Consider the following 15,023-nt stretch of genomic DNA (forward strand, 5'->3'; position numbering starts at 1 on the left):
ACTCACATAGTTAAACCAACCTAAATTTCCAGTGTAGACCAAGCCTTAGGCTTCAAGCCATTAACACCTTCACTGCTGTGGTCTGCTGCAGCTGTTGTGTGGTGGTAGAACAGGGCATCATTGCGTTGTGGTTGTAGTGGAATGATGTTTGGGTAAGGGATGTACTCCGTACAAGGGACTAGAATGTGGATATGTTTGGATCCAGATACCTCGTACATTAAGCAATATTCAGGCAGTTGTGAGATTCTGAAGATTTAGAATGGAGACTAAAAGGGAGTATTTTTTCACACAACACACAGTCAACCTGTGGAACTCCTTGCCAGATGATGTTGTGAAGGTCAAGACTACAACAGGGTTCAAAAAAGATCTAGATAAGTTCATGGAGGATAGGTCCATCAATAGTTATTAGCCAGGGTGGACAGGGATGGTGTCCCTAACCTCTGTTCGCCCGAAGCTGGGAATGGGCGACAGGGAATGGATCACTTGATGATTACCTGTTCTGTTCATTCCCTCTGGGGCACCTGGCATTGGCCACTATTGGAAGGCAGGATACTAGGCTAGATGGACCTTTGATCTGATCCAGTATGGCCGTTCTTATGTTCTTATGCCCACTTTCCAACAGAGCCTAGAACTTTGTGTGCAGAATGAAATAGAAGCCTCAACTGGAGGACCTTAGATATCTAGTTAAGATAGATAACACGATGAAGAGAGCCAATCTGTGAAGAGCTTTAAAGCTTTTTAGAAGTGAAACTGTTGTCAGGCCAATGGAAAAAGTAAAAAAGGATGTTATGATCATCCAGTTTAACTCCTGGCATGTGTCTAGCTGTTACGTTGTAAGCATACTAAAGAAGATAAATAAGGTGAACTGTCAAGTTGGAGGGAGGTTACCAGTGGAGTTCCTCAAGGATCAGTTTTGGGACCAATCTTATTTAATCTTTTTATTACTGACCTGGGCACAAAAAGTGGGAGTGTGCTAATAAAGTTTGCAGATGATACAAAGCTGGGAGGTATTGCTAATTTAGAGAAGGACAGGGATACCCTACAGGAGGATCTGGATGACCTTGTAAACTGGAGTAATAGGAATAGGATGAAATTTAATAGTGAGAAGTGTAAGGTCATGCATTTAGGGATTAATAACAAGAATTTTAGTTATAAGCTAGGGACGCATCAACTAGAAGTAACGGAGGAGGAAAAGGACCTTGGAGTATTGGTTGATCATAGGATGACTATGAGCTGCCACTGTGATATAGCTGTGAAAAAAGCTAATGTCATCTTGGGATGCATCAGGAGAGGTATTTCCAGTAGGGATAAGGAGGTTTTAGTACCATTATATAAGGCACTGGTGAGACCTCACCTGGAATACTGTGTGCAGTTCTGGTCTCCCATGTTTAAGAAGGATGAATTCAAACTGGAACAGGTACAAAGAAGGGCTACTGGGATGATCCGAGGAATGGAAAACTTGTCTTATGAAAGGAGACTCAGGGAGCTTGGCTTGTTTAGCCTAACTAAAAGAAGGTTGAGGGGAGATATGATTGCTCTCTATAAATATATCAGAGGGATAAATACCAGAGAGGGAGAGGAATTATTTAAACTCAGTACCAATGTGGACACAAGAACAAATGGATATAAACTGGCCACTAGGAAATTTAGATTAGAAATTAGACGAAGGTTTCTAACCATCAGAGGAGTGAAGTTTTGGAATAGCCTTCCGAGGGAAGTAGTGGGGGCAAAAGATCTATCTTGCTTTAAGATTAAACTCGATAAGTTTATGGAGGAGATGGTATGATGGGATAACATGGTTTTGGTAATTAAATATTCATGGTAAATAGGCCCAATGGCCTGTGATGGGTTTTTAGATGGGGTAAGATCCAAGTTACCCGGGAAAGAATTTTCTGTAGTATCTGGCTGATGAATCTTGCCCATATGCTCAGGGTTTAGCTGATCGCCATATTTGGGGTCGGGAAGGAATTTTCCTCCAGGGCAGATTGGAAGGCCCTGGAGGTTTTTCGCCTTCCTCTGTAGCATGGGGCACGGGTCACTTGCTGGAGGATTCTCTGCTCCTTGAGGTCTTCAAACTACAATTTGAGGACTTCAATAGCACAGATATAGGTGTGAGGTCTTTTTTAGGAGTGGTGGGTGAAATTCTGTGGCCTGCATTGTGCAGGAGGTCAGACTAGATGATCATAATGGTCCCTTCTGGCCTAAATATCTATGAATCTATGAATCTATGAATCTATAAGATAAATAACAGGAAAGCCACTGATGGTACATTTTTCTTGCTGCTTTCATCCAGAATAATTGCAAAATTGCTTTATAGACTATGGTTGATATTTTCAATGCAGTTTAGGGGTTTTAGACATGTACTGTATCTTTCATTAAAATTAATATATGCAGTGTTGTTGTAACCTTGTTGGTCCCAGGGTATTACAGAGACAGGGTGGGTGAGGTACTGTCTTTTATTTTACCAATTTCTGTTGGTGAGAGAGGTAAGCCTTTTGAGCTTTTCACGCCTACCACTGATATGTAGTTCTTATAATACAGCAGCCATTCTATACTAGAAGTGCCATGCAACCATTTTAGAAAGGGGTAGGAAGAATGATGTCTCCAATTTGTTGAGAAAAATGACTGTGTTGGTCTTTTTTGGAATTATTTTGGGGAAATATAATTAAGAAAGTAAAATGAGTAAAGACTAAACCCACTTCCTTTTTAGTGATTGCAAACTGGAATTCATCCCAGATGATTAAGTTAACAGGTGCTTTCTTAATTCCCTGCATGAAACAATAATTCATTCCAAGGCTTTTCCTTTAAACCATAGAATATTTTTGTGGCATATAAGCAATATGTCTATAACCTAACGCCTGTAACATAAGTATGTTCACATGCTCCTGATGCCCATGGTAGCAGGGCTAGTAAGAAACAAAATAGCCATATCAGAGCAAAGATTATGGTTTTGTTTAAAATATTAAATAAGTGCTAAATAGATAAAGGTGCAAGCAGAAAAATATAGGGTCAGATCCTTAGCTGTTGTGAATCCGCGAAGCTCCATTAAGTCAAGGCCTACTGAGGGTGGTGGTGGTATCTGTAGCCAACATGTGCCACATGAAATCTCTCCCATACGCACACTTATAAAGCATATTCTTTCTAAACCTGTTTTGAGATTGCATAAGCATCTGACATTTGGATGATTTTTGTCGCCAAGTGTCATAAGGTGGCTGACCCATTAAATGAAGTAGGTCCAGCTCCCCTGTGCCAGAGCAGTTGTTCCCATTTGGCCTTTTAAGGGGGATGGTAGTATCTGTTGGAGGCTATAAAGGACCAGGGAGAATCGGAGAGGAGAGAGACCCAGTGAGAGAACAACCTGGTGAGTTAAGTCTGCAGGCCTTCCCTGGAAAGAGGGAGGAATTACCAGGTAGTCAGTGGAGAGGCTAGCCTGCTGACTTTCAAGAGTCAAAGCTGATGCTGGGAGGCTGAAAAGAACTGAGGGCTAGGAAGTCAGGGGAGGGGGGTAGCCAGCTGTCCTTCCTGAGGCAGAGGAAAAGAAGGCTGGAGAGGGCTGAAGGCTGACAGCAGCAGCGGGAGGTGCCTCCTGGCTCTTGGAGCTGGAGAGCTGAAGCCAGAGGGCCAGAGAAGGAAGAAGGCTGGAGAGCTGGGGTGTGATGAGGGACGCCGGGGTTCTGCTTGATGTACTGTCTGGACTATGATTGCGGGGCTTGGTATTGGGACTTATTTTGTTATGGCTTATGTGCATTGGACTTCTAAAATAAATTCCCCAAGGGTTATATTTTATACTCAGGAAGACCATTCGGACTATTTCTGGGGCCCCTGAAAGGGAAAACTGAGGCAGACATGTCTGCTGCGCCACAGCCTACCCAGGAGGGTGCTCTTGTTGGGGCCATCCCATGACAGTTATTTCCCAGCTTGACTGAAGCCTACTCCCTCACTTTATGTCATGCTCATGTAAAGGTGCTTGTCCTGTCCTTTTTCTCCTTTTATGCTCTTTGGGAATGATCCAAAGCCCACTGTAGTCAATAGATAGTCACCATTGACTTTAATGGGTTTTGGATCAGGCTTTTTATGTTTCATAACAGTAGCTAGTTCTTCTTCAAGTAGTGTCCCTGTGGGCACTCCACTTCAGAAGCACATGTACCTCTGATTGTAGGTTTTTGGTAGCAGGGTCTGTTTGTTCCACACATGTGCTCCAGACCTTCTTGTGCTCTGTACTGAGGAGATATGGATCTGTACAGGTGAACTGCCCTCAGTTCCTTCTCAACTGCCCTGTGGCCTGAGATGGAGTTTATAGGTTCCCGCTTCAAGCTTAACCTTTAGCTTTTAGCTCATTTGGGTTCTAAGTCTACTTCAGTTTGCTCCTTTTGGGTGTATAGTTTTGTAGTTCTTCTAGTTAACTAAGAGTTTGTTTCCGTTAGACATCCCTTCCTCTCCCACCCCCATCCCAGGGGTTCTCCCTCCGGGATTGTCGTCTGCATGGTGTTCTGGGATCCCTGGAATTCAAGCACTGCTTCACCTGCCGTTAATCTATGCCAGTCAGCAATGTCCATTGCCAGCGTGTCTTGGAGACACGCACATACTGTGTAAGTGCAAGATCTGCTTGGCCTTCAGGAGTAGATCTAGGAAAAATAGGGAGGTTAAACTTAGGCTTCTCATGATGGAGCCCTCCTTGTGACCAGCCTTGGATTCAGGCCCAGATGCCTGCCTTGTACATCAGCTGCTGAGTGACCACGGTACCCCATCGACCTCAGTCACTGTAGAAATAGACTGTTTCAGAGACCCCGTGTTCCAGAAAGGGTACTGCTGAGGCTCCAGGCTTCTCCAATACCTGGAGTCTTAGTCAAAGACTTCGGGCTCTTTCAAGAATCACAGTACCAAGCATGCCTTGGTACCAAACCCATCTCCAGTACAGTCTAAGCAGATTGCACCACAGAGAGTAAGTAAACACTTTGCGTCAAGGAAGCTGGTACTGTTTACAGAGCTCTCTGTGCTATGGCTAGTACATAAGCAGGTGTCTCAGATTATTAATTGGTTCCTCCAAAGCTAGCACCATCCTCTGTATCATCTCTGTCTGCTAGACAAATATCGGTGAAGCAAACAGTATCCTTGGTACCGCTGCTGACTGTTGCAGAACCTCATTCAGTTTCAGCACACAATCACCTGGTATGGCAGGAATTTAGATTCTCTACAGATTTGTCTGTCTCAGATAAGCCACAGTCTCCTTTCTTAATGGATACCAAAGGACTGTCAATACTGCGATCTTCTAGGTCACGGAGACCTTCCCCTTCCTCAGTATCCCCTAGTCTTCCGGTACCTTCAGGATGAGGCAGATAAACATTGTTTCCGCCTTCAGTCTGCTCCTCCCTTGGACTATGCTGAAGACATCTCCTCAGATTCCCAGATTTCTGGGCAGGGATATCTGTTGTATTAATTTAGATGGCAGATATGGACCCAAAACCTCAAAGGTATTAACATGACCCTGTCATTGCCCAACATTAAAAATACTAAACAAGGTTTGGGGTTTGGTATACAGAGACCTCGGCCTGCTTTCAAGGAGCAAGAGGCAAGGAAGTGACACCACAAACCAGTATCTCCTCATCTTTACCAGATGAGGCTGTAATGCCTTCCCCACCTTCTTATGCTGATGATTTTAAACAGTTTCAAGAACTTATGAAACAGATTGCTAACACTCTCCAGATCCCCTTGGAGGCGGTTCAAGAGTTGCAGCATAAGCTTTTAGACATTCTGCACGTGACAACTTCTGGTCAAGTGCTCTTGCCGGTGAATAAGGCTCTAATTGAACCTGCCAAGATCATCTGGCAGACTCCAGCTACTGTACTGCCTACAGACAAACAAGTATTCTTTCTTGTTATGAGGTTGCTAATGATCAGCCTCTTTCTAGAATAATAACCCATTTTACAAGATCCCAATGTACATCCATGGCACTGCAGAAAACTGCAGAAATTTGCAAATCCTCAACTTGGGCATCAGTTCATATGTTTTCCAAACACTGTGCCCTGATGCACACTTCCAAGTCAGATGCTGCTGTTGGCATGGCAGTCCTATCTTCAGTCTTAGATACAACTCTGAAGCTCTGTTCTCCTTCCAGGAGTACTGCTCAGGAGTCACCTGAAGTGGAGCACCCATAGAGACACTACTCAAAGAAGAAGGAGAGGTTACCTACCTTGTACAGTAACTGTAGTTCTTTGAGATGTGTTCCCCTATGGGTGTTCCACTAGATGCCCTCCTTCCTTTCTGTTTCTGAGTCTCGTCTCACGGCTCTTAGCAATGGAGAAGGAACCGAGGGTGTTTTGCCTGTACAGCTCTATATATCCTCAGTACGGGACAGAAGGAGGTCTGGTGTGTGCGTGCAGGCTGAATAGGCACTGCTACCAAAAATATTTGATCAAAGACACATGGGGCACATGCACATCTAATGTGGAGCACCAATAGGGGGACACATCCTTGAAGAACTGCAGTTAGGATAGAAAGTAAGTAACCTCTCCTAGAATGATTAATTTACTTTTCCGTACAATGTTTTATTGTTGCAACCTTTTTAAAAAACAAAACTGCCTTTCCTTTAGTTCTAGTGTGGTGCTCATCTGTCATGTTCTTTGGAGGATGGAGTAGAACTATTCTCGTTAGAAAGTAATGAATATTAACACCATGTTCTTTATTATTGAGCCTGCATAGAATACTTGGGGATTTGAGATTTCAAGGCAACCAGCCCGTCAGGGCTATAATTTTTTTCCTTCAGCCTTGCTAAGGTTATGCAGCTACTGGGAGGAATTATTTGTATTTATTTCTGATTGAATCAAATGCTTGGACAAGGGTGTATGTACACGCATGTGCACACACACACATAAAAATTCACACAAACATTAGTTCACATGTGCAGCCCTAGTAGCAAGAGTCATTTATGTTTTAAATGCGTATTGCACAAGTGACTGCCGGAATGAAAATTAAATGCTTAGACTGGAACTGAAAGCTGCCCAAGGGTCTGTGTTCAAATAATCGAGGTATATTATTGTAACAGGAGGACCGTCATACAATGGAGGCTGATCTGGACAAAGATGAGGTGTTACAACCTCAGCTGGGAGAGCTATCAGGAGAGAAGCTGCTGACAACAGAGTATTTGGGAGTAAGTACCACTCGTTGGGATTCTAAAATACTGAATTTGTTTGGCTAGGTATTTAATTTCAACATTTCAATCGACATATAACACCCAGAGGTTTAATTATAACAGCTGTCTTTTTCTGTGTGCTACATATAAGGCTGGCTGAGACTCAACTCTTTACCTACCTACTCAGCCCCAATCCCTTACTATCTGTTGAGGAACTTCTATCCAGCAGAAATAAGATGGGCTTGGGAAAGGCAAACTGGCATCCTTACTGAGCCGGCTCGGAACAGAAAGAGCTGTAGTGTAGACATGCGGTAAAGCATGGCAAATCCTGTTCAGTAACATTAGGATACAAATCTAGGTTGATGCTCAGATAGTCTTCATATCTCTGTTCCAATGACTTCAGTTTCCCCTCTCTTTCCTCCTCTTTCTCCTTCTGTGTATTAGATAATGACCCATACACCAAAAGTGAAGAAGAAGCTGTTTCCTGGTGTCCATCAGAGCATAGATGAGCCTCTCCAGAGACCAGTCACCCCAAGCTATCACAGAGCTGCATACCCAACGTAAGTCTGGGCAAATGAGGCAAAAAGTTGGATTTTTTGTTCTTAACTTTGAATTTTACTCCAAAATAATGTAACTTGAATATACAAAAAATAAAACCTCCATATTGGAAAGTACATTGCCATTGTCATTCTTTACAGGTTTTTTACCTAAAATAATGGATGTTTGAAAAAGAAAGGGAAGGAAAACTGCAGTCAAAGACGGGTCCATTGACCAAAGTCATGTACTTGGGATAATGGAATGAAAGTTTACAGAGTCATTTGGCTTAAGCTTGCAGTAAATCCTGTGTGTCCATATTCTCCACCCCAAATATTCAGATTCTAATATCTAAACTGTGTTGTTAAATCTATTCACCTAAATATGGGTTATTGCTAATTATCTACTCTATGTATCGTATGACGTTAAAAACAAACTTTGTATCTGTGAATAATCTAAGCACTATACGCAGATGTACAGACACTCTTTTCTCAATCTATGTATTATATAATTTTTTTAACATTAGCTTTAATAAAAATTTTATTTCTGTGGGTGAGGTCCCTGCAGCAGTTGACATACCAGTGGATCTTCCACTTCATAAACCAGAAAATGTAATCTCCTCTAGGGACAGTTGCTACCCTCACGTGAAAGCAGAAATTGAGACAGACAAAGATTACAAATGTGATAAATGCGCTAGTTACTTAAAATGATAACTAAAAGGGATCTTGTGAAAGGGAGATCTATGACTTCTGGTTGCAGCTCTACGTGTAGCTGAAGTCAGTGGTAGGATATTGTTTTGCAATTGGAAATAAGAGACTTCCAGAACCCTAAAGACATGGTATTTATCAAGCTTTCTGTTCTTAAACAAAATAAGTCTTACCTAGTTCATTCTTGAGATGGGATTTCTCCTCTTCATCTCCATTATGGGGGAGGTAGAGTATTTGACACTGTCCTATCATACAACAAAGAACCAGTTTAACCAATTTTTCTTCTTTCAGGTGCATGCAGTCTTGGATTGTACCAAATCCAAGTAGCCATGGTGCAGGGTTGAGGAGTAGTCTGTCTTGAGGATTTCTCGTATCCATTTCTGTGTGCACTTTTCAAACTGAGAGACTACCAACCATTCCTATTAGGATGGAATATGGTACCTCAAAAGCCACTAGATCAACAACATAGTTAAATATCTTTTTACTTACTTTATTTTATTCAAAAATTAAAAAGAAAAAATGTCAGGTTGAAATCTGGGCATTCTTAAAAAATGACTTACCTTCAGTTTCAGGTTCTATATCTGCCTTTAAGTTCTCCAGTCCTTTTTTTTGGTTTTACTTGCGCATCTTTCTTAAAATGCTTTTCTTTCCCATTACATGTGGAAGACCCACACAAATAGGGAAACTGACTCTGAATTGGCAAACAGTGGAACTGATTAAACACAAAGAGCTGCCAAATGTACAAAGTAAACAAACAGAGAAATTACAGAGAAAATATTTCATTTACAGTGAACTTAGGTGTTACTTGTAAAAATAGGTAGCATTTTCAGACAAGGTGTGACCACTTCTTTTAAAGCTGCCTTTACACTCACAAAGTTTGGGGAGTAATATCCGTAGATTGACAAGTTTACACTGAGTTTCTGTATACAGAGAATGGTTTACTGCATAGAATCCAGTGAGAAAATTGCCTTTTCAATAAGCAACAAGACTATTTGCAATATCTGTACTGCACCAAGCCCAAAAGTCAAAATCACTTTGGTATGAGCTAAAGCCTCATTTAATACAAATTATTTTTGTAGGTTCCATGTGATACTTGACTATAATATGACTTTTGTATAGTTTCTTTTATACAAACTGTCACAAAATGCAGTTACAAAGGTAAAATATGAAAGCAGAAAGTAGGGGAAAATGGTAGAGGACAACATTTATTGTACATGTATTGTATATCTACAAAGACACTAACAAGAGCCTTGACAAAATCAGTTTCTAGTTGAGTGCATAACACTTTCCCCATTTCAGGATGTAAAAATTGAGCATGGTATATAAAGCAAGCAGACCCCAGTTCTGACATGGGAAATGTATGTGGTGTCCCAGGGAAGAATTTGGCCTACAAGGTCCTATTTTTGCCTATATACTATTATTGGTAAATTTATGAAGAAAATGGCTGAGGTGTTATTATAGAATCTAGTTCCTCTTCACAGCATAAGTGGGGTACAGATTTTAAAGCATATGGTAAAAGAACCTTTCTTCAGCATGGTCCATTTTTCCATATCCATAAAATCCCAAATCTTAGCAAACCATCTACATATGGCTGGAGAGGAGTGACCAAGTAATAATGTGGGGCTGCTATCAGTAACGCACAGATCTTTTTATTCTTGGTTTCCTTGCACTTCCCCAAAAGAGCTACAGACCCAAATGATGGAATCTATCGAACATGTTGCTGAACATCAGACCAAAGCCACTTTGCTACTGGCCAACACCATCAAATGCCTTCAAGGTTTCCCCTTCCCCTGTAATTTCTGCTACCTGCAGGAAGCTAGAAAACCTGGATTCATTCTGTGGAGTCTACAGTCATTGTAATGTAATGCTTATTTAGTGCTTTTCAACTGTAGCTCTCAAATGCCACAAAGGTGGCTGACCCTCACTATCCCATTTTATAGATGGGAAAGATGAAACATGTAAAAGTGAAATGACTTGCCCCAAGGCCATGCAACAAATCAGTGGCAGAGCTGGGAATAGACCTGAGGTCTCCTGACTCCATTCCACTGCACTCCTCTCGAGGCCACAGCTGTTCCCTAGATGAGGTTAAATAACTCATGTCCGTTACAAAAGTAATACCCCAGAACTGATTCCTTTCTAAAGATTTCATCAAGGCTTCCCAGGCTTCTCTACCTGATATTGATTCCACGCCATGGGCTGACTGTGACACAGTGTGAATTGTGCCTTGCAGCCTGCTCCTGTCTCACAATGTAACTAAATGACTGATTGCTCAGAAACCCACTGAGTACAGGCAGCTACGATAGTTGAGGGACCTATTCCTGCACTGGAATAATGAGGATGCAAAGCAGCCTCTGCAGATTGTTTCTTTGCCCCATGTTGCAAAACTGCAAATAATTTCTGTAGGTTTTTGCTGGTTTAAAAACTGTGAACTTTAAATTTCACTATTTTAGTCAGATGGTAAAACCAGTGTGAACACTATTAAGCGCCAACCAAGTTAAATAGGAAAGCAGGCGTTAATAGCATGCATGAGAGGTTTGCATTTGACAGTGAAACCCTCTATAGCTAACTTCCCTGTGCAAGAAAACAACTAGAGTAGAAAGACAATAACCAGAAAAGTGGATTTACAGAAGAAAAGGGCAAGATCTAATGGAGTTTATACCCAGCTAGCTTATTTTAGCAAATGAAATTGATTACTAGTGGATAAGAACTAATAGGATGCCCTTCAGTTATATTGCTTTGCTCACAGATCACATCCTAGCAGTCCAGACATGAAGAGAAAGGCTTGAGCTATATTTATTTGATTATAAATCACTTAAGTAAACTAGTGACTGCATTGTATCAAACTGCTGTGGAATATGACAAGTTTTACCCCTTGATGCTTTTCTACATGGGAAAACTCAGGACAATTAATTAAAATTAACTAAAAGTATAAATTTAAAGTGGATTAAATGGCATTAAAATTGGACACTCTTATTCAGAATTAGTGTGGCCTTCATTCAGTTTACAGCTTGGCTGGGAGCGGGGGGCACTCAGGAAAATTACCTCCAATTAACTAAAGGTGTGAATTAAAAGTGGATTAGTTAAACTGCATTGAACGCTTATATGGACCCTCCCATTCAGAATTAAAGTGGCCTTTGGAAGTGAATTAAACTAAACCAAATTAAGACCACTTTAATTCTGAAAGAGAATGTACTTATAGGGACTTAATACAGTTTAACCAATCGTCCTTAATTTTAAGTGTTTAGTTAATTTGGATTAATTTTCCTGATTGTCCCCACGTAGGCAAGCCCTCAGTCTACACTGTAAGGGGATGCTCTAGCCAGGAAATACTGGAGAGCTCTTTTTAAAGACCTCCTACTTTATGAGATCACTCAGGAGGGACAAACTGTTTAATATTCCTCTGTCTGTTCCCTTAGAAACTGATTTAGTGGTCTAATTATTAACCACCTCCTTGGAAAGGCCCTTTTCTAACTAGATGTTTCTTAGCCTGATCTTGCCATGAATATTCAACGAAACTCTCAGCTCAGGGTAACTTTCCTCCCAGCCCCCTGCTTTGTCCACGTAAGACACCCTCACTGCTTCCTCTCACCCCATCTGAATTACCAAGCAATCTTATCCTCTCTTCTCTCTTTCAGCAAGTCTTGCCTCCTGACAACCAGCCCTATCCAAGAAGTTAAGAGAACTAGTTCTACAGCTGTTAAGTTAAAATACTGTGTTTTGTTTTGATCTTGCATCATGTGGAACCCCCATAATATTCAGAAACAAATTTTACGCTCCTGAAAAAGCTTAATGTGGGGAACCTGGTAGAGTTGTACAGTCAAAATGCTACTAAGTTGTGCCCCTGGCACTAGCTTGCAACATAAAATACACTTTTCTGTTTCTTCTGTACCTTTCCAGGAAATTATATGGTAATTCTCATGCAGCTTTTTTAGGCTGTAAGTATTTATCACCCTGCATTCTCATTTCTCCTCCAGGCCAGAAAATGATGCCATTTCTTCACATGGCAGGGATGGCAAATTCCAGTCTATGCAGAACTGTCGTCCTCCCACTCGGAGCGGTAGCAGGTCCAGCACTTCTGACTTTTACATTTCCTCTGCATGTAAGGATATTCTGAGAATGCTGCTGTTAATTGTTCCTTAACTGGGTCGGGCATTTGGAGAAGGGGATGCCTTGTGGTTGGGCTGTGGAGTTCTAAAATATGGTCTGCCGCTGACTTATTCTTTGGTATGCGGGAGCAGACTACAAGCCCCTAGCATTCAGTGCTCCATCTTGATCCAAGCGGAGCTGCAACCCAAAGAGATGGGGCCCAAAAACGCAGTATGCATTGTGGCATCTTGAGCTGGATAAAGCTGTGCTCTACAGACTACAGGTCCCAGAAAGCCATGCTCCATCTTGAATCAAATGGAACTGCCATCCACAGAGTCTACAGTTTCCAGCAGGCAATTATTATTGTCCTCAAATAAGCTCTTTGCTTGGGCCTAAATGAATTGTTGCTGGGATCTGTCGTCTCCTCTCTAATGGAAGGCAGCTGCAGTCACCTTCACAGCTACTCTGAAATGATAAAATGTGGTTGAGGATGGGAACCCATTAAGTTTATAGCTGCAGAGTGGGAGGGACATAAACAGGATAGTAAAATAGTTTGGAAGGGCAGAGGGCAGCATATCCCCCTCATCTCCTCCCTTGTGGGTACACCTGTATGTCTGTTCCATATTATTTAAATTATCTGTGGCCCTTAGGTCCCTAGCAAGTTGCCAGAGCCGCCCTCAGCTGGGCAGCATTTCAAGGGCCCTGGTGTAGAGAACAACAGCATGGAAGGCACTACTAGAGATTCTTTCCTTGCAACTTGAATGGAAGCTAGCACAAACTCATCCGGGCCTGCCTTTGAGAAGGGGAAGGGCACGCAGCTTACTGACCAAGGTAGTGGGGTACCAGCCTATTTGCAGGGGTAAATTCAAGAGTGTAAATTAAGGATTAACAGCAAAATGTGCTGGGATCTCAGTTAAAGTGTCTTGCAGCTGGCAGTGCAGAATTATTTAGGAAGTCAAAGACTAAGATGTCTTTGCTTCGCTAAAAAAATATGCTTTGAATCAGTAAAGAAATGGCATATTTTTTTAAATTTCCAAAAGGAAATGAAAGGGATTTTGAGAAGAGTAACCTAGGTTTCACAGACAAGAATCTGCTTGCATAATGTGTGGAGCTGATATAATAGGCTTAACCCAAGGCAAGGGGTACAATAGGAGCAGATGAAGTTCCAGCTCAAGGCAAGCATTTGATCACTCCGTATATTCTGCCATAATAAGAGGCAGGGTCTTCAAGCCTCAGATTTCACAATAGCACATAGGAACAGAACAAAAACATTCTGAAGAGATCAGCTGGCCAGAAACAGTGGCTCAGAACATCAGACGTTATAAGCTAATAGGAAACCTGCTGACTCTGCAGTTTTCCTATATTGAGGAAAAACCAATCTTTTAAATATTCAAACTTCGTAAAGGAGATTAAGCAAATCAGACATCGAAAGTGCTGCTGTTTTCTGATTTTAAATGTCTGGTAGGATGAAACCCTCTGTTGGATACAGTTTCTGAGAAATAATCCATCTATTTCTAAGGGACAGTTCAGTCCGAAGGAGCCCAGAGCGTCTTATAAACTGTGTGTTTAGATATTATCTCACCCCTGAAATGCAGCCACCTCTGGCGTGGAAATGCAGCAGCCATTCCTTGCCAGTGATGCTATACAGCAGTTTAACAGGGACATGGTAAACAACAGGAAATTTAGGGAAGAGCAGAATGTAAATGCTATTGTTTTAATTTGATAAGGATAATGGAATTAATGCCCCTACCCTTGGAAAAAGTGCTGTTAACGCTTTAATCATCACAGATAAGTATCGCCTCGGTACTGTGTCTCATCTAAGCCAAAATCTACGAGTAGGTTCTATCCAGATTGTGTATGTGACTGTATTTAATATAGGGCTTATCAAGAGGACTACATGAGATGCAGCATCTCTTTTTGTAGGAGGGGAGGTCACTAAATGGGAACGTGTTACACATATATCTATGCACATATATTATAAGTATAATATACTTTTGCGGGCAAAGTAATTCCTTTTTGTGTAGCCAAGACATGGTTCTTTTTAATAGTCATGCAACTAGTCCAATATTGTTGTGATAAGGGTTGCCAGTGGTTTGCCTGAGGTGTCAGATCTTGCAAAATAAATGATTGCTCATCCATTTCTCCCCTGATCTTTGGGATTCAGAATGTAGAATAATCACATGAAACAACAACCTACAAATCTTAGTGTACAAAACACTTCTGTCCCTTCCCCTGTAACACTTTTCCATGTGTGTGTGATAAAAATTGTGCTCCCTCTAGAAGCTTTGTTGTCACCCAATAATATTGTTCTGCAGTAGGGCATTTAGTTAGTTAAGTTTTGCCCTTGGTGTACTGGAAACCTAATCATGTTAGTTTTGGTCATTTTCCAGCTTCATTTTGAACAGCCCAGAGTTGGGGGTGTCATTGGGTTTGATGCAATGGAGTTCTAAAATGATCAGGGATTGACCAGGAGTGAAGGGCTGGGTGAGACAAAAGCTTCAGATGAATAGTTGGATCAATGTAATCCAGCTTCTCAAATCAGAGTCACAAGGAAGTGCCTGCCCTTG

General features: G+C 41.6%; 1 protein-coding gene across 11 annotated transcripts in view; it reads left to right on the plus strand.

The window, feature by feature from the left end:
• Positions 1-15,023, plus strand: part of ARMC9 (armadillo repeat containing 9) — a 113,351-nt gene that overhangs the window by 78,406 nt on the left and 19,922 nt on the right. For 10 of the 11 annotated variants that reach the window (XM_048864645.2, XM_048864646.2, XM_048864649.2 and 7 more), the window contains 3 exons: positions 7,043-7,147; positions 7,574-7,689; positions 12,345-12,469. In XM_048864645.2, the coding sequence (XP_048720602.2) occupies positions 7,043-7,147; positions 7,574-7,689; positions 12,345-12,469 (346 nt within the window). The remainder of the gene's footprint in view (positions 1-7,042; positions 7,148-7,573; positions 7,690-12,344; positions 12,470-15,023) is intronic. The other variant, XM_048864647.2, reaches the window with a different exon arrangement.

This window comes from Caretta caretta, chromosome 9 (assembly GCF_965140235.1).
Source record: "Caretta caretta isolate rCarCar2 chromosome 9, rCarCar1.hap1, whole genome shotgun sequence".
NCBI lineage: Eukaryota > Metazoa > Chordata > Testudines > Cheloniidae > Caretta > Caretta caretta.